General features: G+C 43.4%; 2 protein-coding genes across 3 annotated transcripts in view; one reads left to right on the plus strand and one right to left on the minus strand.

The window, feature by feature from the left end:
• LOC143781992 (collagen alpha-6(VI) chain-like) overlaps positions 1-9,210 on the plus strand; it is a 217,247-nt gene extending 208,037 nt beyond the window's left edge. The window contains exon 38 of the mRNA XM_077269013.1: positions 8,824-9,210. Coding sequence (XP_077125128.1) covers positions 8,824-8,827 — 4 coding nt within the window. The 3' untranslated portion in view covers positions 8,828-9,210. The remainder of the gene's footprint in view (positions 1-8,823) is intronic.
• A 5,514-nt stretch (positions 9,211-14,724) lies between these two features.
• PIK3R4 (phosphoinositide-3-kinase regulatory subunit 4) overlaps positions 14,725-25,762 on the minus strand; it is an 85,705-nt gene continuing 74,667 nt past the window's right edge. For both annotated transcript variants that reach the window (XM_077269016.1, XM_077269017.1), the window contains exons 15-20: positions 22,700-22,911; positions 21,476-21,622; positions 18,745-18,845; positions 17,326-17,414; positions 16,915-17,026; positions 14,725-15,244 (exon numbers count right to left, since the gene is read on the minus strand). In XM_077269016.1, the coding sequence (XP_077125131.1) occupies positions 15,074-15,244; positions 16,915-17,026; positions 17,326-17,414; positions 18,745-18,845; positions 21,476-21,622; positions 22,700-22,911 (832 nt within the window). In that variant the 3' untranslated portion in view covers positions 14,725-15,073. The remainder of the gene's footprint in view (positions 15,245-16,914; positions 17,027-17,325; positions 17,415-18,744; positions 18,846-21,475; positions 21,623-22,699; positions 22,912-25,762) is intronic.

Raw genomic sequence — 25,762 nt, forward strand, 5'->3', positions numbered from 1 at the left:
TGGAGAGGCGTCAATTATGACACCTATCCATTATTAATCCAATTGTTTGAAAGGGTTAAAAAACACACACACATGATTTAAAAGTATTTTAATGAAATAAACACAGCGGTTGTTTTAATAATTTATTGCTCTCTCAATCCATTTGCAGGCCCTTGCTTGGCAAAATAATAAACGCACAAGATACATACCTTCTGATGTCCTATCACGTCCAACGAGGTAATCCATCTGAAGGGGTTAACTAATATTACAGGCACGAGCTGCGATAAACCACTCGCTCGTGTCTGTAATCCCCCGGGTGCTGAAAGGAAAGCTGGATCTGTACTTACATTGAGTCGCGGTGATGCGCCCCTGCTGGTTGTTCTCATGAACTGCAGCCTGGGAACTTTTTCCCACGCTCCAGGTCATATGAGGACATCCAGCAGGGGGCGCATCACCGCGACTGAAGGAAATGTAGGTCAATGACCTACATTTCATTCATTCGCCGGGGAATTACAAGCACGAGCACACCGCTGCATTAGCAGGGCTCCTGCCTGTAAAATAATTAACCCCTTCAGATGGATTACTTCGTGGGACGTGACGTTTCATCTGAAGGTATGTATCTTGTGCGTTTATTATTTTGCCAAGCGAGGGCCTGCAAATGGATTGAGAGAGCAATAAATTATTAAAACAACCTTTGTGTTTATTTCATTAAAATACTTTTAAATCATGTGCGTGTGTGTTTTTTTAACCCTTTCAGACAATTGGATTCATAATGGATAGGTGTCATAATTGACGCCTCTCCATTATTAATCTGGCTTAATGTCACCTTACAATAGCAAGGTGACATTAACCCTTCATTACCCCATATCCCACCGCTACAGGGAGTGGGAAGAGAGTGGCCAAGTGCCAGAATAGGCGCATCTTCCAGATGTGCCTTTTCTGGGGTGGCTGGGGGCAGATGTTTTTAGCCACGGGGGGGCCAATAACCATGGACCCTCTCCTGGCTATTAATATCTGCCCTCAGTCACTGGCTTTACCATTCTGGCGGAGAAAATTGCGCGGGAGCCCACGCCAAATTTTTTCCGCCATTTAACCCTTTATTTTAGCAGCTACAGCGCTGAAATTTTGCACATGCAGTAAACCATCTCATATCCCCTTTTTTTGCATATTCCACACTACTAATGTTAGTAGTGTGGAATATGCAAAAAAAGCCGGATTACTCACCGGTAATGCTCTTTTAGTGAGTCCACGACAGCACCCCACTGGAGAGAGGGATCCGCCCCGCAGGAACAGGAAACCTATTGAGAAATAAAAGGGGGCGGTCCGCCTCTCCTCCTCAGTTTTGATTTCAGAGTACCCGGAGGACCGCCAGTATTAGGCAAATATCATTTATTTCATTCTTTAAACTTAAAATAATGTAAAAGAATACACCAGCGCTACCTCCCAGAGGCACTGAGCCGCAGGAACCAAGACAGAACAGAGGCTTCAACTGTCAGAAAGAGAATACAATGTAAAAGAAAACTGGATCCGCGCTACAGTGCTGCAAAAACAACTCGAAATATGCACTAAATATACGCTTAGATAATGCACAGTAGATAAATCCCCAGAGGGATGATTGCTTCAATGCCCAGTAATACACAGGACACCAAATGTGTACAAATACCACGACCCACTAGTCAGAGCTGCGACCTGAACCAGCATCAGAGATGTACCTGGAGAGCCAGTGAAAAAGATGCCGCACTAACCGTTATGATCCAGTACCCGGTAAATGATGATGGAGGTGGGTCCGGTAGAAGGTGGTGTCCTGTCGGGCTGGTGTGCGGGCAGATGGACGAAGGAGCAGGGTGCCGTGCGGAAGAGCTACGCAGAGCCAGGGACAACTCCGGCCGGTAGCGTCCCTGGATACGAGCGGGAGCTGACCAAGGGAGGAGCTCGCTGGCACAAGGCTCAGCGTGTGACGTCACTGAGCTTGGAGAAAGTACGGGGTACCGCAGGAATCAAACCAACACGTTTCGAAGGAGCGGCGTCCTTCTTCATCAGGGTTTATCTACTGTGCATTATCTAAGCGTATATTTAGTGCATATTTCGAGTTGTTTTTGCAGCACTGTAGCGCGGATCCAGTTTTCTTTTACATTCTTTAAACTTATTTGCTTATGATTAAAAGGAATTTACTCAAATAATATGTAATATATTAATCTAGGGAGGGATGTAAGAGGGTGCTGTCGTGGACTCACTAAAAGAGCATTACCGGTGAGTAATCCGGCTTTTTACGCTTCGCCACGACAGCACCCCACTGGAGATCTTTCAGAGACCATCACCTAGGGAGGGGACCACCGTGCTGAGGACAGTCCTGCCAAAGTCTAGGTCAGAAGTTGACGATAGGTCTAGCCTATAGTGGTTATAAAATGTAGAAGGATTTGACCAAGTTGCCGCCTTACATATAGTTTCAATCGGGACGTCTCCCCTCTCTGCCCAGGAGGATGCCATCGCTCTGGTAGAGTGTGCTGTTATGCCTTCCGGAGGGTTTTCTTTCCTCGCGGAATAAGCCAGTCTGATAGACTGTCTGATCCACCGGGATAAGGTGCTTTTTGTTACTCCATGACCCTTCTTGTGACCCTGGAAGGAAATAAACAGAGCCCTATCCTTTCGCCAGCTGCTGGTCCTTTCAATGTATTTTAACACTACTCTTAACGTCTAGAGTGTGATATTTCTGTTCTTCAGGAGTGGATGGATTACTGAAGAAAGTGGGCAAGATTATTTCTTGTGACCTGTGGAATTTTTTCGCTACTTTGGGAAGGTAGGAAGGGTCTGGTTTAAGAATTAATTTATCCTGAAAGGTTAACAAAAAAGGTGGATCTATAGAGAGTGCTTGGATGTCACTTATTCTCCTAGCTGAAGTCAGTGCTACCAAGAGGGCCGTTTTTAGTGATAGACATTTAATTGGTATTGAGTCTATTGGCTCGAATGGAGAGTCTGTTAGGGCTTGTAAGACTAGATTTAAATCCCAGAGTGGAATTCTAGGTATGTTAACTGGATTCATTCTTTCGCAGGCCGTAATAAATCTGGATACCCATCTATCCCCCACGATGTTATGGCCATAGAGGGCTCCTAGTGCTGAAACATGAACCTTTAAGGTGTTTACAGTTAAACCTAGTTCTCTCCCTTTTTGAAGAAATTCCAGGATAGAATATATCGGAATTTCTGATGTGTTGGTAGATGTATGGAATTGCAAAAATGTTTTCCATACTCTCGTATAAATTTTTGTGGTGGAGGGTTTTCTACTATGGAGAAGCGTATCAATCAAACCCCCCGAGAATCCTCTTGATCTTAGCATCTGCCTCTCAAGTTCCAGGCCGTCAGGTGAAGATTGTCCACCTGAGGGTGGAAAAACGGACCCTGGAAGAGAAGATTGGGCGTTGAGGGGAGGACCCAAGGATCTGAGACCGACATGGTCTGTAGCCATGAGAACCATGGTCTCTTGGGCCAGAATGGAGCTATCAGTACAATTCTCGCTCCTTCTTCTCTGATTTTGCGTATGACTTGAGGTAGCAATATGATCGGAGGAAATGCGTACGCCAGACTGAACTGCCAAGGGGCTTGGAGAGCGTCCAGAATGTCCGGATGATCCGCTGGAGATAGGGAGGCGAATCTCTGGACTTTTCTGTTTCTTCTTGTAGCGAAGAGATCTATCTGAGGACGGCCCCAAAGAGATATTATGTCCAGAAAAATTTGCTGGTTTAGACACCACTCTCCTTGTCTCAGGGTGTGTCGACTTAAAAAGTCCACCTGCTGGTTGTTTGCTCCTCTTATGTGCAGCGCAGTAAGGGATGTTAGATGACTTTCTGCTAGATTTAAGATTTCTGTAGCAGAAGACATCAGAGTCTCTGATCGCGTACCTCCTTGCCGGTTTAGATACGCCACCGTGGTGGTGTTGTCGGACAGGACTCTGACGTCTTTCCCCCGAAGCTGTGGGAGGAAATGGTATAAGGCGTATTTTACAGCATTTAGTTTTTTTAAGTTAGAGGAGCTGCAGCTTTCCTCCATGCTCCATGACCCCTGGCAGTAATCATTCCCCATATGAGCGCCCCATCCATGAGGACTGGCGTCAGTGGTTATGGTATGAGATGGCGATATTACCCATGGAACCCCACTCATCAAATGGTTAGAGTCTAGCCACCACTCTAAGGAAGTTAAAACCTCCTGAGATAAGGTTATTTTTGCATTTAGGTGACCAAATAACCGTCTGTCGTCTTGTAAAATTTGATGTTGTAGTGTTCGAGTATGGTGTTGAGCCCATCTTACTGCAGGTATACAAGAGATGAGAGACCCTAATAACGACATAGCTTGTCTTAGGGATATATGTGGATTATTTATTGCGGCTAGGGTTTTGTGTCTGATCAGTAGAATCTTTACCTGTGGCAGAAGACACTTTTGAGATATGGAGTCTAACTGGAACCCCAAGAACGCCTGACAGGAAAGCGGAGTGAGTCTGGATTTGTCGGTATTGATTATCCAGCCCAGGTTCTGTAGAGAGGAAATTGCGTGAGCTAAACGATCAGTACATTGAGTAACTGAATTTCCTATTACCAAAAAGTCATCCAGATAGGGCACAATCAAAGTTTCCTTCTGGCGAAGGTATGCCATCACCTCTAGCATTATCTTGGTGAAGATCCTCGGCGCTGTTGAGAGGCCGAAGGGTAAGGCCGCATACTGGAAGTGACGAACCTGGTTGTTGATTTTTACCGCCACTCTGAGGAATTTTTGGTATCGGTCATGAATAGGGAGATGATAGTAAGCATCCTTTAGATCAATGCCCCCCATCATACAGTTTGGGAAGAGGAGCTTTATGGTGGATCTAATGGATTCCATTTTAAATGTATAGTTTTCAATAAATGAATTGAGTTTTTTAAGGTTTATGATTGTCCTAAAAGAACCGTCGGGCTTAGAAATTAGGAATAGGGGAGAGTAGAATCCCCTACCCTCCTGCCCTACCGGAACCTGGACTAAGACCCGATTTGATAATAGGGTTTGAATTTCAAGCTCTAGAGCCTGTTGCTGTATAGGCGAGCTGAGAGATGTTATAATATAAGACTCGTGGGGAACACGAGAGAATTTTAGTTTAATTCCATCTCGGATGATATTTAAAACCCACGAGCTAGATGTTATTTTCTCCCACTGAGTGGTAAAAAACTTCAGTCTGCCCCCAACTGGTATATCCTCAGAATTTGTTGTCTTTTGGGGGGTTGGGTCTTCTAAACATGGTACCTCTCTGCTTGTCGTCCTTAGTGGTCCATGTTGTAGACCTATCCGTTTGCCTTCTTTTGCCAAACGGTCTCCTCTTAAAGGCTCTCCTGTAAAAGGGAATAGAGGAATCAGGAAAAGCTTTCTTCCTGTCCTTTGCCTTTTTGAGTATCTCATCTAAGGTTTTACCAAAGAGGTACTCACCCTCACATGGGATCGCGCATATTTTGGATTTAGATTGCGCGTCCCCTTTCCAACTCTTCATCCATAGAGCCCTTCTTGCGTTATTCACAAGGCCTGCAGATCTTGCTGCTAAACGGAGTGAGTCAGCGGAGGCGTCTGCCATAAAGGCCGCTGCTCCTCGTATTAAGGGGATGGCTGCTCGTAGTTTTTCTCTTGAGCTTTTACTTTCGATTTGCTGGTCTAATTGATCAATCCAGATGATCATTGACCTGGCAGCGCAAGTGCTGGCTATTGCAGGCTTGAATATTCCTGTAGCCGCCTCCCAAGATCGTTTAAGGGATGACTCGGCCTTACGATCTAAGGGATCGACCAGAAGTCCCGCATCCTCCACAGGTAAAGTGGATTGCTTAGAGGTAGAGGCTACGGCTGTGTCGACCTTAGGGACATTGGTCCATGTAAGAAGCTCCTTGTCACTAAACGGATATTTTCGTTTTGACGCTGAGGGTAGAAAGCTTCTCTGATCCTGCTTCTCCCACTCTTTTAATTAATGTTTTCACTGCCGGTATAACTGGAAAACATCTCCTCTTTCTGTCTGCCAAACCCGCGAACATTATGTCCTGCGCGGTTTGCGCACCCTTAGACTCCTCACACCCCATGGTATTTCGAATTGATCTTACCAAGTTGTCTACACTGTCTAAGGGAAAACATGAGCGTCCCTCAATCTCTGATGAGGATGATGATGCTGAACATGATGACAGGGAGGCGTCTGACAGTACAGGTTGGTCACTGTCGGAGTCTGACACAAGTGTCGGTGTTTTGGACTTGGTACTACGCGGTTTGTCCTGGGTCATATTTTTAGTTCCTCCCTAATAATGGCCCGTAAATCCGTAATGGACACTGCTGCTCCCTGTGTTGTTTCCTTAAAACAGTCCTTGCAAAGTTTTTTGGGGTATGAGTCAGGAAGGGGCTGGCTACACAAGGCACATTCCCTGTGTTTCGTTTTTTGTCGTTTTTTGCCCTGAGCGTAGAGAGAGAAAGGGAAAAGAGAGAAATAGGGAGACAGCGTCAGCTTAATAGGTAGAGTTCACAACTCACCCAGTGAAGCAAATAATACCGGATCAGAAGGCCGAGATCCTGTTCTGGAACCGTCACTTTTACGAGCGGTCTCCGAGGATCCTCTGGCGTGATCTTTGGCGGGGGGTACTGGATCTCCAGCTGTGGGGTCCATGGCACCTGGGGATGACATCTCTGCATCGCCGTTTTACTGTTTGTGCAGTGATTTAAATAGTGCGCTTTTTTTTTTTTTGCGCATGCGCAGATCGGCGCCGGCTCCCCCGCCTTAGATCCGGCCTAGGCGCCCCGGAAGTCCATTATTCATTTCCGGGGTAGCCTGTATTGCGGCGGTCGGCGCATGTGCAGCCTGGGATTCAGCACCGGACCGCAATGGGAGGTCACCTTACCCGGCTCCTGCCGTACTGCAGTTTGCCTCCTCACTGCCGCACCGCACGCTGGGGAAGACGCCGGGCGGCCCTCCCCGGACCCGGCCGTTTGCCCGCTCCATCTGACGAGGAGGGAGCCGTCTAACGGAACTCCCCCGACCCTGCTTCTGAGCCGCAGCCCCTGCCGTTCTCGCGGATACCGCGCAGGCGGCATGCTAGCCCAGGTATGTCCTGTAGTCCCTGGATGTTCCTGCAGGAACAGGAAACCTAAACTGAGGAGGAGAGGCGGACCGCCCCCTTTTATTTCTCAATAGGTTTCCTGTTCCTGCGGGGCGGATCCCTCTCTCCAGTGGGGTGCTGTCGTGGCGAAGAGTAAAAAAGGGGATATGAGATGGTTTACTGTATGTAAACCATGTCTCATATCCTGTCGGGTTTGTGCAGGAGAAATGAAAAGCCGGCAATTGAATTACCGACTTTTCAATAACACCGCTGCGTATTTCTCGCAAGTCACACTGCTGGTCCGTGTGGAATCCGTATTTTTCTCGCCCCCATAGACTTTCATTGGCGATTTTTTTGCGCAATACGCTGACAAACGCAGCATGCTGTGATTTTGTACGGCCGTAGAAAGCCGTATATTACGGATCCGTAATATACGGCTGATAGGAGCAGCCCCATTGAGAATAATTGTGCCGTATGTTATGCGAGTTTTACGGACGTAGTTTCTGCGCTCTTACGTCCGTAAAACACGCATGTGTGATGCCGGCCTAACACTGATTACACAAGAACAACAAGACAGATTTCTTCACCCCAGGTATCATTTTAATCAGTGTAACAGTGGCAACATGACAATGTCTGTAGTTTACTTAGCAAAATCTTCCTGACAGGTTTGCTTTAAGGTACCTTCACACGAAACGACTTTGTAACGATATCGCTAGCGATCCGTGACGTTGCAGCGTCCTGGCTAGCGATATCGTTTAGTTTGACACGCAGCAGCGATCAGGATCCTGCTGTGATGTCGCTGGTCGCTGAATAAAGTTCAGAACTTTATTTGGTCGTCCGATCGCCGTGTATCGTTGTGTTTGACAGCAAAAGCAACGATACCAGTGATATTTTACACTGGTAACCAGGGTAAACATCGGGTTACTAAGCGCAGGGCGGCGCTTAGTAACCCGATGTTTACCCTGGTTACCAGTGTAAAATGTAAAAAAAACAAACAGTACATACTTACATTCGCATCCCCCGCCGCCTGCTTCCCACACTGACTGAGCGCCGCAAAGTGAAAGTGAAAGCACAGCACAGCGGTGACGTCACCGCTGTGCCCTGCTACTGCCGGCGCTCAGTCAGTCAGTCAGTGCAGGAAGCGGACGCCGGGGGACGCGAATGTAAGTATGTGCTGTTTGTTTTTTTTTACATTTTACGCTGGTAACCAGGGTAAACAAACAGTACATACTTACATTCGCATCCCCCGCCGTCTGCTTCCCACACTGACTGAGCGCCGCAAAGTGAAAGCACAGCACAGCGGTGACGTCACCGCTGTGCCCTGCTACTGCCGGCGCTCAGTCAGTCAGTCAGTGCAGGAAGCGGACGCCGGGGGACGCGAATGTAAGTATGTGCTGTTTGTTTTTTTTACATTTTACGCTGGTAACCAGGGTAAACATCGGGTTACTAAGCGCGGCCCTGCGCTTAGCAACCCGATGTTTACCCTGGTTACCCGGGGACCTCGGCATCGTTGGTCGCTGGAGAGCGGTCTGTGTGACAGCTCTCCAGCGATCAAACAGCGACGCTGCAGCGATCGGCATCGTTGTCGCTATCGCTGCAGCGTCGTTTCGTGTGAAGGTACCTTTAGAGACTGGAGGTGAGGAACACTGCTCTATCAGGTACAAACAAAAGAGGATCTACCAGTACCTGGGATCTCAGCTTCTAGAAAATCTGGCAACTTTCACATGTGAAAAATAACTTATGTTGGTTATTTTGGTTACAGGTAACAGAGGAAAGCGTTGAGTCATCCGATGGTCTACTTTCTCCAGAAAGCATCACTGATCAGACAATGGTTTCACAATTCTCTTATCTGTTCTATTGGCAGATATTCTTCAGCTCTCTATTAATGGAAAGTTATTGTAAATGTATGCTGATTGTTACAAGTTTTAGTGTATGATGACGAGTAATGTTCTGAAAGGTTATTAAACATAAGTGTGATCTATGGTTTATAAAATACCAACTAAACAAGAACTTTGTACTGATACTTGCAGCTCCTATAATTTGCAAATCAAAACATTATTTTTACTTCTGGGGATCCTTACATGCAACTCACATATTAAGATTTTAATATTTCAGTTTTCTATATATAAAAAAAAAAATCTTCACAGAATTAACGGCTATGCACTTTTGTCATACATGTTAGATTTCTGTTCACAAAATGAGTCGGTCACCCTCAAAACACTAATTATACCACTTAAGCAGGTGTATAGGGGACCTAGATTTTAGTAGTTTAGTTGCCAGAAAAAAAATATTTCTGTACGAATAGGTGATGGAGTTAAAGCCCGCTTTAATGATGTTACTCAGGATATGACAAAGTGCTCACTATGCATATTGAGGAGTGTAATGGTGCATTGTGCCCTTAACCATATCGAGGTTTCACCAAAGCCCTTTAATTTGGATATGCAATAAATTGATTTATTTGTTAGAAGTTCTATAACTTTGCTTAATAGTAAAGTATTAGTTGTCCGAACCTTCAAGATCGCATAATAACCAGAATGTGACGTAAAATCATACAATTGCATAAATGGGACAATTGCTGTATAACAGCTGACTGCCCTTGCCTCAGGGCATCTGAACTACGGTAGATGCCATCTGGCCAGCCCTGACAAGATGTGATGTCCATCTTGGTACATAGTATATTTGCATACACATAAATGCATTTATTATCGTCAGGAAAATTTTCTATAGCATTTAGCTAATGTGCCATAAAGACCAATACGACTAGCAACTATTCATCCAATGACACAGGGGTGTAGGCTAGAGTTGAGCGACTTTTACTTTTTTAGGATCGAGTCGGGTTTCATGAAAAACAACTTTCTCAAAAGTCGGGTCGGGTGAAATCGGTCGATTGCGAAAAGTCGGGGGCCGAATGAAACACAAAACCCAATGCAAGTCAATGGGGAATCAAAGTCGGCAGTGAGTGGAGGACAGGAAAACACCTACAGTGCGCCCATTTTAATGCCAAAAACATCAATTCTTATTACTTAAGCTTGTCAATCTTAATTTACTTTATAATAATAGTTACGCATTGAAAACAGGGGGTCATTTGGCTAAAGTTGTGGGGGGGTAGGGCTGGCTCAAGATTTTCTTGGGCCCAGGAAACGCGGAATATGTCACGGCGGTGGAGCAGGGAGAGGTAAGTATTTCAACTTTGCAAGTGCTGTGATCCTGAGAAAGCAGGGGGGCCCACTAGTTGGCACTGGCACAGGGCCCCTCATAGTACGGCGGTGTTTGACAGCGGGCGGCGCCTCCCACTGCCAGAGACACTTTTGCGTACTATGAGGGGCCCTGTGCCAGTGCCAATGAGTGTGCCCCCCCTCCTGATGAAGGAACCTGCACTTTCATCTGCACCTTCCTCTTTGTCCCCGTGTAAGGTGGTATAGTATGTGGGAAGGGGAACCTTACTATCAGCAGGGTCAGATTCTAGCTGTGTAGAGTGCAAGAGGAATGTAGTGGTCTAGGTCAATGTACCAGCAGACTCATCTAGCAGTGGCTGGGCAATGGGCAGGATGAGGAGGAAACACAGATATAGGCCCAAAGAATAAAGTAGGCTAAATGCAGTTCAAAATTGGTAACAGGAGTACACAGGCGGCATAGCTTTGTTCAGTGGAGGACAACTGTAAGGACTGGCTGACACAGTTACTAGGCCCAAATAAGTAAGTAGTCCAAATGCAGTTCAAAATTTGTAACCGGAGTACACAGGCAGCATTGCTTTGCTCAGTGGAGGACAACTGCAAGGACTGGCGCAGACAGACACAGGAGGCCTAAAATAAAAAAGTAGGCTAAATGCAGTTCAAAATTTGTAACAGGAGTACACAGGTGGCATAGCTTTGTTCAGTGGAGGACAACTGTAAGGACTGGCTGACACAGTTACTAGGCCCAAATAAGTAAGTAGGCTAAATGCAGTTCAAAATTTGTAACAGGAGTACACAGGTGGCATAGCTTTGTTCAGTGGAGGACAACTGTAAGGACTGGCTGACACAGTTACTAGGCCCAAATAAGTAAGTAGGCTAAATGCAGTTCAAAATTTGTAACAAGAGTACACAGGCAGCATTGCTTTGCTCAGTGGGGGACAACTGCAAGGACTGGCGCAGACAGACACAGGTAGTAAGCCTAAAATAAAAAAGTAGGCTATCACATTGTTCTTCTCTACACTTGCAACACTGATTGAGAAGACACAAAACCTACCGAATTGCTTTACTGAATCCGCTCCCAGCCTCTCCTGCCACAGCCCCTCAACAGTTCCCCTGCTCACTTTCTCCTCCCTGCCTCTTGTCTTGCTTAGAATTTTATGGGACAGAAGACAGACTTGCTGGGATAGCTTTCCCAAGATTTAAAGGAAAAAATCCTAACATAACATTTCATTTATACATACTTTTTCAAACACTAACTGGGGTAATTTCTAAGATTAGGGTAAGAACTAAGAGGGACACTGTCACCTGAATTTGGAGGGAACAATCTTTAGCCATAGGGGCGGGGTTTTCGGGTGTTTGATGCACCCTTTCCTTACCCGCCGGCTGCATGCTGATTGCCTTGTGCAGGCATGAACTACGGAGGACAGAGAATGAACTTCAATCCAATATTGCAGCCAGCATGCAGCCGGCGGGTAAGGAAAGGGTGCATCAAACACCCGAAAACCCCGCCCCTATGGCTAAAGATTGTTCCCTCCAAATTCAGGTGACAGTGTCCCTTTAAGACTAGGATGAGGGTTAGGACTAGGTTTAAGATTACAATTAGTGATAGCGTAGGGTCATATAGCAGTATTTTCTCCATCCGAGAGATCAGAATAATTTACATGCTATTTATTTTATTTTTTGACTATAGGGTTAGTAATGGGGGCGTCTTACAGACGCGTTTCCCATTACGAACCCTTGGGCTTGATGTCAGCAGACATTACATAGCTGACCACTCCAAAACCATTACCATGACTGCAAATGTGCATGGGCAATTCAGGAAAGCCGAGGCCAAGCACTAGAATTGACACATCTAATGAATGGCCATTTCTGAGGTGGGCTGGTGTCATTAGTCTGCGATGGGGCCAATATCCATAGCTCCTTTCCAGCCTATTAATATCAGTCCACTGCGGTCTGCTTAGCCTTTACTGGTTGTTAAAAATAGGGGGGACCCATCATTTTTTCGGGTCCCCTTTCAATATAACCAGTAAAGACTAAGCAGCTGTGAGCGGATAATGGCCTGGGAAGCTCCATGTTTATTTCCTGCTTCTCAGAATAACAACATCAGCCTTCAGCTGTCTGCTTTCCCTCAGCAGAATGGTAGAGTTGAAAGGGACTTCATGGGTCATCTGGTCCAACCCCCTGCTCAAAGCAGGATTCACTAAATAATCCCAGACGTCTGTCCATCCTCTGTTTGAAGACTTCCATGGAAGGAGAACTCACCACCTCTCGTGGCAGCCTGTTCCACTCATTAGATATTCAAAAAAACTTTTTGACAGGGTGATCAATCTGTGTCTACTCCCATTTAGTTTCATCCCATTGCATCTAGTCTTTCCTTATGCAAATGAGAATAAAGATGATCCTTCTACAATGTGACAGCCCTTCAGATATTTGTAGACAGCTATTACCGTAAGTCTCCTTTCAGCCTTCTTTTTTGTAAGCTTAACATTCCCAAATCCTGTAACCATTCCTCATAGGACATGGTTTGCAGACCGATCACCATTCTGGTCTTTGGGTCCGATCACTAAGCCAGTTATGAATCCACCTAACAGTTGCCTTGTCCATTCCATACTTAGTCATTTTTTCAATAAGGATGGTGTGAGACACTTTGTCAAATGCTTTGCTGAAGTCAAAATATATTATATCTATAGCATTTCCCTGATCCACCCAGTTAGTGATTCTGTCATAGAAGGAAATTAGGTTAGTCTGACATGACTTATTAGTTACATACCCTTTCTGAATGTGGTTAATCACTTAATTCTTATCCAGGTACTTACATATATGTTGTTTAATAATTTGTTCAAAGGTCTTTCCTCAAACATAAGGGGGCTCCCCGACCAATTTTCCATTTAATTTTATATTAACTAAATACAGTTACAGTAAGCTAGACACACTGAACTAATAATAAATCTATCTATAGATCCTTTTATCAATTCTGATGGTTAGTGTTGTCAAATTACTGTACTTAGCTGATGAAATGTCGTGTTTCCCGAGATGGAAAAAAAAAAAAAAAAAAAAATCGGACTGTACACGCATGGTCCATGTGAGTTTTATTTTTCATAGCGCCCATTGACTTACATTGGCAAGTGCAATCCAATTCTTGCAGACAATCACAGCATGCTTCGTCCTATTTTCCCAGTCCAATCCAAGTGAAGAAAAAAAACTCGCAGATGAGCACTGACATTTACCAACAATGGTCAGAGTGAAAGGGGACATTTGCTCCCATTGCACTCGTTCAATTTATACGCTTAAAATTGGTGTTATGAGTACAACAATGATGAGGGTTAGACATAAAGATTGAAACTACAGTTAATATGCAGAAGAGGGTTAGGACTAGGATGGGTTAGGAGGGATAGGGAAAGGGTTGAGGCTACCATTCACATACTGTGATATTGGCGACATGGACTCAGTCTAATGTATATGGTGCCTGAGAATGCTTATTTTTCAGCAACCTAAAAAATCATTTCACCCAGAGTTTACTTTTTCATCATGCGACTGGTGGCTACTTAAAAAAGTTTGATAATTGGAAAACAAGTGTTCCTAGGAATGCTTGTTCCTGCTCATCTAAATGTGATCTTAGGCAGCACAAGATACTTGGCAAGCCCCAAGTGCCTGCACGCCATGCTGTGCCATCGTGTGCATGACTAAAAAAAAAAAAAAAAGTTTCCCAGCAGACATTCATAGTCAAGCATATGATGACACTGATGACACTGATGTAGCAGTTGAGCCAATGAAGGAGAGACACCAGCTGTCACATGGCTCTTGTAATCCCTCACACATCTTCAAAAAGAAAAAAAAAAGTGTTAATTATTAAGTTATCCACTTTAAACATGTTAACTAAACCATTCATATCAACAGTCTAATGGGGGGGAGGGGGGAGCCGAACGCATAAAGGTCAGGAGAGATGTTGCTTGCGGCATGTCCAATTTCAAACTGCCGAACACACTGTTATTCCTGAGATAAGCAGCCGGCCAACAAGTTAGTTGATAGCCTTCTCATAGGGAACACAGGAGAGCTCAGCAGAGAAAAGTACGCCAGTGTACAGGAGTGTTGGCCGAGATGGCTGTCGGATAATTGCATAGTTCGGCCAGCTTTAGTTGCTGCTACCTACCTTACCTACTAGGAAAAACCAAAAGGTTTGTGTTTTGAAATTCAACAATCTGATTCTTTTGAGCCTACACTTTACTGCTTCAACCTCTGCCTTCTAAGTTACATTTCTACATGCACTGGCTTATCTTTCTGCTAACATGACAGATGTGACCCAATGGTACTCCTCATTTAGCATGAATGCTCTAATTAAGAAGTCAGATGCCATGAACGTTCATCAACACTTAGCTTCCATTGATCATCCTCAATCCCTGGTCATTTGCAATTTCTAAAGGATTCTTCCTTGATATCTGGAATACTTTACATGCTGGTGCTTGAAGCTAAATACATTTGATAAGCCGATAGCTTTTTTTTCTTTTTTATTATTAGCAGTATGTGAACAGTAGTGCAATATCCATTCTTCGGGATATGTAAACAGGTTATGAAATCACTAAAACTAACAAAGATTTTAAATATGTATCCATAATTTACATCTGGTGTACACTGAGAATGAGACACTTGTTTGCATATCAAGATTAATAATGAAGAATTCAAAATATATAAAAAAAAAAAAAAAGCGGTATTCTGAGCTTTCATATTAGACTTCATCTTATATCAAAGAGCCACTAGCTCTGTAGTGTAACGAGAAGCGAAGTCTTCATGGACATTAAACACTATGGTGGTACTTTCAGAGATTACAGTCTTAAGATCATATCATTTCCACACTTTCACAATGCCATCTCGTGATCCAGTTACTATAAAACCTTGTGTGGTTTGAAAGGTGGCCATATCTGTAATGATATCATGATGTCCTGATGGTAAGGACTCTACTCCTCTTCGTGGGACATCTTCACTGGGCCCTGTTGTATGCTTGCACTGAATTTCCTATTAAGAGAAAAAAAAACAACAACTTTTTTTTACAATTATGAGAATGATCCATGATAAAATGCATGAAGAAACAGGAGAAGATCATATTAAAAAGTGTGGTGAACAGATGACCGTAATCTATATGCAAATAGAATAAAAGTGAGAAACTCTAGGGAGTAGCAACCACCTAGAGCCAGTGGGCTGCCATTATCAGGAACATTAAGCGACCTTCTAAAGAGGGCCAAATGTGCCATTTTAAATTCTATCAATAAAAGATTATTTATTTCTTTTGTACGCCCTTTAGAAGGACGCACACTTTTTGGCTTACTTTCTATACACTATTCTATTATGGTGAGGAAGAAAAAAGGAAAAGAACAGACCAAAAATGTCTCAGTACAAAAAATGGTGATTGCAAACAATGCTTTATTGAAACAAGGTGATACAAGGGGTGACAGAGCAATGATAAAAAAAAAAAAAATGAATGTTAAAATTGTATATATAAAAAACAGGAACACAGACCCAGGTCTATAAAGTTGTCCTGAAAGGAGAACCAGTAGGGCTAGCACAATGTAATCATAATCATTTGGGGTACATAAAAATAAGCACAGTAAAGAGCATAGCCAGATAGGAACAATTATATATAAATTATACAGCGGCAGATAAGGTGGAAGTGCAATCAGTGATCATGTAAATTAAACAACTGAAGAAAGGTCCATGTACTGCAAGTACAGAGGTAGCAAGAGAAAAAAAAGCATCTGGATAAAAACAGTTGATGAGGTATATACAAAAAAAAAATACTTAGAGTGCTCCAGGGAGAAAAAAAAAAATTTTGTACGGTCCTTGCCCTCACACTATAAAGATGAGTTGGTCAGTGCAGTTCTGTGATCTGTAGAACCCTTGTAATTCCATGGACAGGAGCTGCTCCTCACTGCTCCCCCTCTCCTGTCTGGGTCATTACATAACTAACTAGAGGGCCGCTCTCCCCTGAAACACCGCATTGGGAGAGAAGAGCTGCAGTATGCCACACACACTGCTGTGAATCTACCCCAGATATCAGTGCATGATTTCCCGATACCTGTGATGGATGGTTTGTGACGGTATGTAATGACATTATAGTACAGCTCTCCTCCCAGAGCAGTAATGGCAACAAGTACTGACCGAGAAATCTCACTATGATCAGGACAAACCAAATCAGTCATACTAGATTACAATGAGAAATCCGAGAAACCTGCTCTAGGGAAGTTTGTGTCTCCCCCACTGTATGACAACGCCTCCTTATGATTGGGCAACATCAAAGGGAACAAAAAGTAACATCCCACAGTGAAGAATCTCTGCTAAAGTCCTCATTAGTCACCCTAAATTTTAGAAGCCAGTATCTCCGCAACAAAGAAGGGGGGGGACAAAAAAAAAAAACAAAAAAAACCACGCTTCGTTCAGCTCTTTGCCCCCCTTTTTTTTTTCTTTTTTTTTTTTTTTTTTTAAGAGCTAGACAATTTACGCAAAAAAGCCATGAACAGATTCTCTTTAGGACCTCCACTATAAAGCATTAAAACATCCTTGCTAACATGTAAACCTTGGATGCAGAGGAGGTGAAAGCGATCGTCTATATTTTAATTCTCTTGTCTGTCACTGCAAGTACCCCAGCATTGCAGGTGACAAGGACAGGTGACAAGGAAAGGACAGGTTACCTGTACAACTTCTGTGCCCTCGATAATCTTGCTGAAATAGGACACAGGCGGCTGAGTGTTATTGCCTCCTGCGATTATATATGATCTCTTTGGACAGGCCAGGTTCCAAAATCTAAAAATATAAAAGTGTTTAAAAAAACAAACAAAAAAACACAAAGTATTAAACAGATGAGTATTACAAAGTCTAAAGTACATGAAGTGTCAGTATTCTAGTTGCAGGAAACTGCATCTAGTATTCACTTAGTATGATGAGAACAATTTGTTCAAATAATCTTTAACAACAGAAATCCATATACAGAATGTATTAAACCCTGGCAGCTGCTGACAAAAGCTATTCCAATAGTGACAGCATATTAGGAAATGTATATACTACAACACATCTGGACCCCAGACCACCATTTATACATATACCTTATTTTCATATCAGACCCCGCAGTTAATAATATGGGGTTGCCATCGGCTGGACTGCAGTAAATTCCATTAACACTGTGCGGTGAAGGCTGTAAAAGGGGAAAAAAAAAAAAAAAAGAAAAAAAAAAGTCATTACAGTATATGTTTAGTCTATAGTAAAACTATAGAATAATACATTCACTATGGGAATAGAACAAAACAATTGGATATATGGAGAGAATGATCACAGACTTTTCTTTTTTGCTCCCCCTCTTCCCAGAGCCATAACTTTTTTTTATATTTGTCAATATGACGACGGGAGGGCTTGTTTTTTTGCAGAAAGATGTACTTTTGAATGACACCATTGATTTTACCATATAATGTACTGAAAAACAGGAAAAAAAATTCCAAGTGAGATGAAATTGCAAAAAAAGTGCAATTCCACAATTGTTTTTTGGTTTTTGTTTTTTTTACCACGCTCACTAAATGCTAAAACTGACATTACGATTCGCCAGGTCATTACGAGTTCGCAGATACCAAATATGTATAGGTTCCTTTTTATTTAGGTACCAAAAAAAGTTCCAAAGTTTGGTAAAAAAAGAAAAAAAAGAAGCGGCGCCATTTAGCATCTCTATTTTTCGGGATCTGGGGCTGGGTGAGGGATTTTTGCACACCAATCTGACATTATCAATACAATTGGGGTAGATATGATCTTTTGCTCACTTGTTATGGCATCTTATTTCAATTCTATGGCAACCACAAAAAAAAAAAAATGTAATTCTGGAGGTTTTAATTTTTTTCCTCGATATGCAGTTTTATCGATTGAATTCTATTTATATTTTGATGCATTTCCACGTTTAGAAACGCCTGATCACAAATGTTTATTTTTTATATTGTTTTATTTTAAATGGGGCAAAAAGGAGGACGATTTGAACTTTTATATTTTTTAAAAACCTTTTTCTTCTACTTTTTACCCTTCTCTGTGTAGCAGAAATACTAATTTGCCATGAATGTCAGCCACAGGGCAGCACTCATAGCAGATCGGCAATGACCACCACGGGGTTTTCCTGCAGATAACCGGTTGTCATGTCAACCCCTTGGCGCCTCACGATCATGTGACAGGAGCACCACTGGACAGAGTTAGTGATGAGCTTCCAGCTCGATCATGTTAAATGTTTAACATCTAACAGAAGCGGGTGGATTGCGATTCCACCCACGGCTGTTAGAGGCACATGACAGCTGATCATATCAGCTGTCACGTGCCGGAAAAGATGCGGGCTCAGCGCCGGAGAGCTCCTGTATTCTTAATGAGAGAGATCCACTGTGACATGTGTCCTCCTCCAGACAAAAAAAAAGGTTAGAGGACATCCCCTTTAGCGCTAGAAATTTAACACTGACATTTCTGCTGGATGTACTAATATATAGATAACAGGACCATACCTGATGCTCGGAGAGTGGAGGAGCATTGCTGGCCCACAAAGTGAATCTTCTATCTCCAGTCTCCATGTCCCACATAGAGACTTCATTATTGCCCTGAACAGCTAGGAGTCAAATTAGAAAAAAGACAAGTTTTAGTTTAACCCATGTACATCAGAGACAAGAAAAATTACATTGATTATGGTATGCAGAAATTACTATTAAACTGAATAAAAGAAAATAGAAACTATAAGGGTTTTTTTTTTTTTTCTTTTCATTAAGATCAAGCACAATAAAGTCAAACTCTTCTGTGTATTGCGAGCCTGCGTGGGGGTTGGATAGGGGAGGGAAAACTTCAAGTGCCAGACTGAAGAATAATGTCTAAAGTTGTATGAAAAAGCGCTCTAAAAAGCGAAACTGGAAAAAAAGGCATCTGTGAATGTAGAGTCCGTCACCACATTTTTGCTGACATTTACTTTCAGACAACATTCAAGTACAGAGGGAAAACTAAAAATCGACATTTAATCTAATAGACATCCTGACAGCAAAAGGATTAAAGTCTACAGTTATGGCAATGTATATGCGACGGGGTTGTTGCAAAAAAAAAAAAAAAAAAAAAAGCAGTGCTTTACAGTACCAGCAAAGTGAATGAGAACTGTGAAATATACACATACAGCTTATTTTTTCCTTGCAAATTTGAACCTTGAAAGCGTGTCAAATCTGCAGTGTGTCAATTGTGGGAGTTTTTTGTGCTTTTCATTCAAATAGAAAAAAATAAAAAATTTTGCAAATGAAAACAAATTTGGAAATTGAATCTTTGCACGGTGAATAAGCCTCCTTACCTTAACAAGCCAGAGCTGGAATGTCACACTCCACAAGGAGAAACCTTACCACAAAAAATTTACATATTTTACGCCGTGTTTTTCCTGTCAACACTTATGCTGCAAAAATACTCAACATGGACTTCGGGTTCGTTTAGGCAACATAGGGGCTCACAATCTATATTCCCTATCAGTAGGTGTTTGGAATGTTGGAGAAACCTGGAGGAAACCCTCGCAAACACGGGGAGAACATACAAACTTCTGGCAGATGTTGTCCTTGGTGAGAGTTGAACTTAGGACCCCAGCGCTGCAAAGATAATGTGCTAACCACTGAGCCTCAGATATTCAATAATTGAGAGCTTTCAGGTTTTGTTTATGGCCTTTTTGCTTTTGTTCCCCCCACTACAGACTATGGTATATGCAGTTTTATGGTCCGATCATTTTCATTATGTGGTTTAATAAAAAAATAATTGAGCCCTAAACATTCACAGATCTGCTTTAAATCCTTGCAGTAGTCATACACTTGATATAAATCCAACCATGGAACCGATATACTGCGTACAGGCATTTCACTGCAGAAAATCAACTGTTCCTTTAACTCCAACATTTTGTAATTAGACCTTTAGTTTGCACAGAAGCCAGACCGCACTCAGAAAATTAAAAGAAAGTCAAAAGCGTGAACGCCAGGAATTTATTTCAGATTACCAGGAACTACTTAGTTCATTTCCAGCATGCTATTGAAAGACAGAAGCCAAGTGATTTTGTACAAACGTGGCTATTTGGCATTAAGAGACCTTTCCTAAAAGGCAAGAATCCAATTATATAAACTGAGAAGACTCCACTTTACAATCAGAGAAGAATTAAAACTGGTATTCACATATGAGGTCATGTAGCTGTATGACAGTGGATGAATAGTTAGTGACGCTTGACAATTACAGATTTTTTCTTTTTCCCCCAGGGGTGGGGGTATGCTACATGGTAAGAAATAAGTAACAATTGCGTCTGATGAATGTTTTCCAGTATTCCGCAGTTATTTAGGATAATGCAAATGAAAATTTGTGTCGCTATCTGTAAGAACACATTTACTTGTTAAGAGGTTGCCTTATGCTTCAATACGGCATATGGACACCACAGTGGGGTCCCTGCTCTGGCAGACCCAGCTCGTCCATGGGTCACTGACTGGACAGCAGGTCACCATACATTTCCCCTGAACGGACTGCTGTGAAGGAAATGTATAACCACTGAGACAAGCAGTGTCTGGTAACAGCTGATCAGTAGTGCTGCTCGCCGCCATCACTGGCTCCACAGACTTTCTATTCAGCCCCACTTTAAGTGTCAATTCATACTTTCTTCTGAACATAGTTCAAAGGTATCGTCCGGCTGTGGGGCTCAAATGTGCAGGCACTCCATGTGATTGCAGACTTGTGATTCCTCACAACGTGCACGCTGTCAGGATTCTCTGGTGCCAGAGATCAGATTCATCTTCCACGGACCCATAGATATATAAACAGATGAGTGTCATCCAATTATTGGAGGAATATCGTATTTGCTGCGATTCATTTTACCTCGAACCACTTGGCCCAAGGAAAAACAATTGGATAAGTGCACTGACTCATTGAAATACATTGAACCAAGTGTGATTTCCCTGCATTCCCCTGTGCGATTGGGTGGTCATGTAATTGCATGTATGCATACTTGCCATCATCTGCAAACTAGTCTCACCCAGCATCTCGCAATATAAGAGAATTGAGAGAAGCACAAGAGCTTGACACGTGGCTGCAAGTATGCAAACTGCCCAAGCAAACAGGGAGAAGAGGCGAATAGTGAGTGTGTACATCGCACACGGTCACGATTCGGCCACCTGCCGTTAGAGTGACGCACGACTTTTCTTAGACCAGACAACCCTTTTAATAATAATCTTGGAAATCACTTACCAGCTATAACCCAAGACTGATACATTGTATGCATGCTCAAGGGATGCATCATCAGACGCCGAATTCTTGCTCGAGCTGGGTGAGTATGGCTGGATATTGGCAGCTGGAACCTCATGTCCCAGCAGGCCATGGTTCCACTACTGGTTCCTAACAGAATGAAAGATTCAGAAAAATCACCATGAAGAGCAAATATTCAGTAAGGATTTTGCTTGTTTAAATTGTGCAGTTTACTAAAAGTAGATCAAAACCAGAGGATTGGAGAGAGAAACATCCCATCAATTACTACAACTCAAAGCAGATTATTAACCCCCTTAACAGACCATACAATGGAGACCCTGCCAGACCTTTTCTTTCTCCGAGAAAGAGAAATGATTGTGTTGAACTTTTGGGGTAGATTTCTTTTTGCATCTAACAAAATCTATAAAACTTGGGAGTACAGAGGCCACATAATAAAAGTGACAACTGATTAAGTAACACATGCAAAAGCAAATAAAGAGACGGAATACACGGATAGAATTCAACAGGAAAGGGCCCCAATGAACTGCAATGCCAAAATAGAGCAGAGACAAAAAATAAAATTAAAAAAAAAAAAAAAAAAAAAGGACAACTTTGTTCAATCAGGTATCAGATGCAAATGCAGTATAAAGGATAAATGATCCAAGGCATAGAATTGAGATGCAGCAAGGCTGAAATAGGTGGCAAAAAATGCCTAGTTAAAAAAATCCAGTAGTAAATCCAAGAGGTAAACAATTAAAAAGAGGTCAAGTGACATGTAATAGCCTATAAGCCAGAGAAGACTGCATGTGGGCTAGCTGCAAAATAAAGGCTGACAATTAAGGAATACTGAATAAAAAGTATATAAAAAGTAGAAAAACGTAATGAATAGTGCGGATGTGTGTGTGGGGGTTTAAAAGTGAAATGCGCATTGGGGCGTGCTCTGCACTACTACCTGGCAGGTTATTGCCCTCTTGACCAACACTGCACTGGCATACCTACCCTCTCCTCAGGGGCACTTCGACTCTCAAAGCAACAAAAAAAATAAAATATAAAGCAGAGTAGTAAGGGAATGATGGGGAACTTTAAATCTTTAAAAAAAACAAAAAAAAAAACCTAACAATAGAGATTTATGATTAAAATACATTTTAGTCTCAGACCACTTAATTGCAGTGGGTGGGTGTAGCCAGCTGAGGAGGGGCCGACATAGGCCTTAAAAGGGAAACTTACCAATACACAGCCAGCACTGGTGGATATCCACTGCAAAAGAGGTTATTAGGCCTAATCGCAAGTCATGTTTTAATGACCAGGCATTACTAGAAGATCTCAGATCCCACCCAACAAGAGATCCACTGACTGTGGCGTAAGCCAGTACAGACTGGGATCCTGAATTGAACTGGTGTATGTCTATTACACATCCTTCTTCCAGTGGATCCAAAAATCTAGAGACAAAATAGTTATAAAAAGGTAATTATGAGGTGAATGTATAAATAAATGTCAATAGAATGATAGTTTAAAATAATAAAACAAGAATATGAAGAAGTAATGTTAATTTCAGCTTTTCATAGTTCTAATCCAGAGAACTACGGTTATTTTCAGGAAGCATAGTGTGTCAAGATTGATCAGAGCTAGGAAAATGCAAGAATTAAAAAAAAAAAAAAAAAAAGTTCTGCATAGACGAGTTATGGTTGTCTGGGCTACCTGGACAAAAAAAAAAAAAAGTTACTGCCTGTAAAGGCCTGAGTCTGCAGTGAGGTGATTTTTTGCGTTTTTGATCCAACACTAAACTGTTAAAGGGAACCTGTCACCCCCAAAATCGAAGAAGAGCCAAGCCCACCAGCATCAGGGGCTTATCTAAAGCATTCTGGAATGCTGCAGATAAGCCCCCGATGTATCCTGAAAGATGAGAAAAAAAAAAGAGGTTAGATTATACTCACCTGGGGGGCGGTCTGGGGCCTCCCATCTTCTTACGATGACGTCCTTTTCTTGTCTTCACGCTGCGGCTCCGGCGTACTTGTCTGCCCTGTTGAAGGCAGAGCAAAGTACTGCAGTGCGCAGGTGCTGGGCCTCTCTGACCTTTCCTGGCGCCTGCGCACTGCAGTACTTTGCTCTGCCCTCAATAGGGCAGACAAGTATGCCTGCGCCGGAGCGTGAAGACAAGAGGACGTCATCATAAGATGGGAGGCCCCGGACCACAACGCCCAACGGACCGCAGCGGGACTGCCCCTGGGTGAGTATAATCTAACCTCTTTTTCTCATCTTTCAGGATACATCGGGGGCTACAGAATGCTGTAGATAAGCCCCGGATGCTGGTGGGCTTAGCTCATCTTTGATTTTGGGGTTGACAGGTTCCCTTTAAGCTGCACTTACTTGCTAAATTAGAGAATTTATTGACAACAGCAACTCTACAGTGACTAACGAAAGTTGCAGATCCATCTTTGTGTGCACAGATTATGCTAGATTTTCCCCACTGTATGGCTAGAGTCATCAGCTGTGTAGAGATGTTACCAGTCATGGTAATCCTGCCTCTGCTGATAAGGCAACTACTTTAAACTTCTTGACAGAACAGCTTAAGTGGCCAGTGTAAAAAGATTACAATATATATTTTTTTTGCTTTAGTAAAAACAAGCCAATGTAAAAAAAAAAAAATAAAAGGAGATTTTTGTATACTCACCGTAAAATCTTTTTCTTTTCTCCGAGCCACTCATTGGGGGACACAGGACCATGGGTGTTATGCTGCTGCCACTAGGAGGACACTAAGTAGACAGAAAGATTAACTCCTCCTCTGCAGTATACACCCCTTCACTGGATACAATTTCAACCAGTTCGGTAGTAAAGCAGTAGGAGCATGAACAAAGACAAACTACGTAAAAACCAAGAAGTAACAACAAGCCAAAAAAACAGGTGCTGTGTCCCCCAATGAGTGGCTCGGAGAAAAAGATTTTACGGTGAGTATACAAAAATCTCCTTTTCTCCTACCCCTCATTGGGGGACACAGGACCATGGGACGTACAAAAGCAGTCCCTGGGTGGGGAGCAATATGCTAATACCCCATGTACCACTGGCCTACGGCTTAAGGAACTGCCGCTTGCAGAATGTGCCTGCCAAGGGCGGCGTCTGCAGAAGAGATAGAATGAATGTGGTAATGTTTGGTAAGTGTGCAAACTGGACCACGTCGCAGCCTTGCAGACCTGCTGTGCTGACGCCTGGTGCCGAATGGCCCACGAGGCGCCCACCGACCGAGTAGAATGGGCCTTGATCCCCTCTGGGATAGGAACACCTTTGACACGATAGGATTCTTCAATGGCTGACCGAATCCATTTAGCCAGAGTGGCCTTTGAAGCGGGAGAACCCTTCCTGGGCCCCTCTGGAAGTACGAACAGGACGTCCGACGTGCGGAAGGGAGCCGTCCTCGAGACGTACCGACGAAGAGCCCTCACCACATCAAGAGTGTGTAGAGCCCTTTCGATGCGATGGGCTGGTGCCGGGCAGAACGAAGGCAGAACAATCTCCTCATTGAGGTGGAAAGAAGAGACAACCTTGGGCAAAAAGGTGGGAGAGGTCCTCAATACCGCCTTGTCCGGATGAAAAATTAGAAAGGGAGGGCGGCAGGAGAGTGCAGCCAACTCCGAAACCCTTCTGATGGACGTAATGGCTACTAGGAAGACTACCTTCCAAGAAAGGAAGGTCAAGGAAACGTCCTGTAGCGGTTCGAAAGGAGTCTCCTGAAGAGCTCCGAGAACCAAATTAAGATCCCACGGATCCAAGGGCGATTTGTAGGGAGGCGCCACACGGGAGACTCCCTGGAAGAAAGTTTTCACCGGCAACCTATTGGCAATCTTCCGCTGGAAAAGGACTGACAATGCCGAAACCTGACCCTTTAGGGAACTAAGGGCAAGTCCCGACTCTAGTCCAGACTGAAGAAACTCCAGTATGGAAGGGATAGAAAAAACCAGAGGAGATTGTCCCTGTGCATCGCACCATGAGAAAAAAATTCGCCAGGTACGGTGGTAACTGCGCATGGAAACAGGTTTCCTGGCTCTGATCATGGTGGAGGACACCTTGGGAGTGAAACCCGCTTGGCCTAGAATCCAGGACTCAACGGCCAAGCCGTCAAAGACAGGGCCCCTGAGTTCTGGTGGTAAATCGGGCCCTGTGAAAGAAGATCCACGCGATCTGGAAGACGCCAGGGGACATCGGCTACCAGCTGAACCAGTTCGGCGTACCATGCCCGACGCGGCCAGTCTGGCGCGACGAGAATCACTGGCACCCCCTCTGCCCTGATCTTTTTGA

This window comes from Ranitomeya variabilis, chromosome 6 (assembly GCF_051348905.1).
Source record: "Ranitomeya variabilis isolate aRanVar5 chromosome 6, aRanVar5.hap1, whole genome shotgun sequence".
NCBI lineage: Eukaryota > Metazoa > Chordata > Amphibia > Anura > Dendrobatidae > Ranitomeya > Ranitomeya variabilis.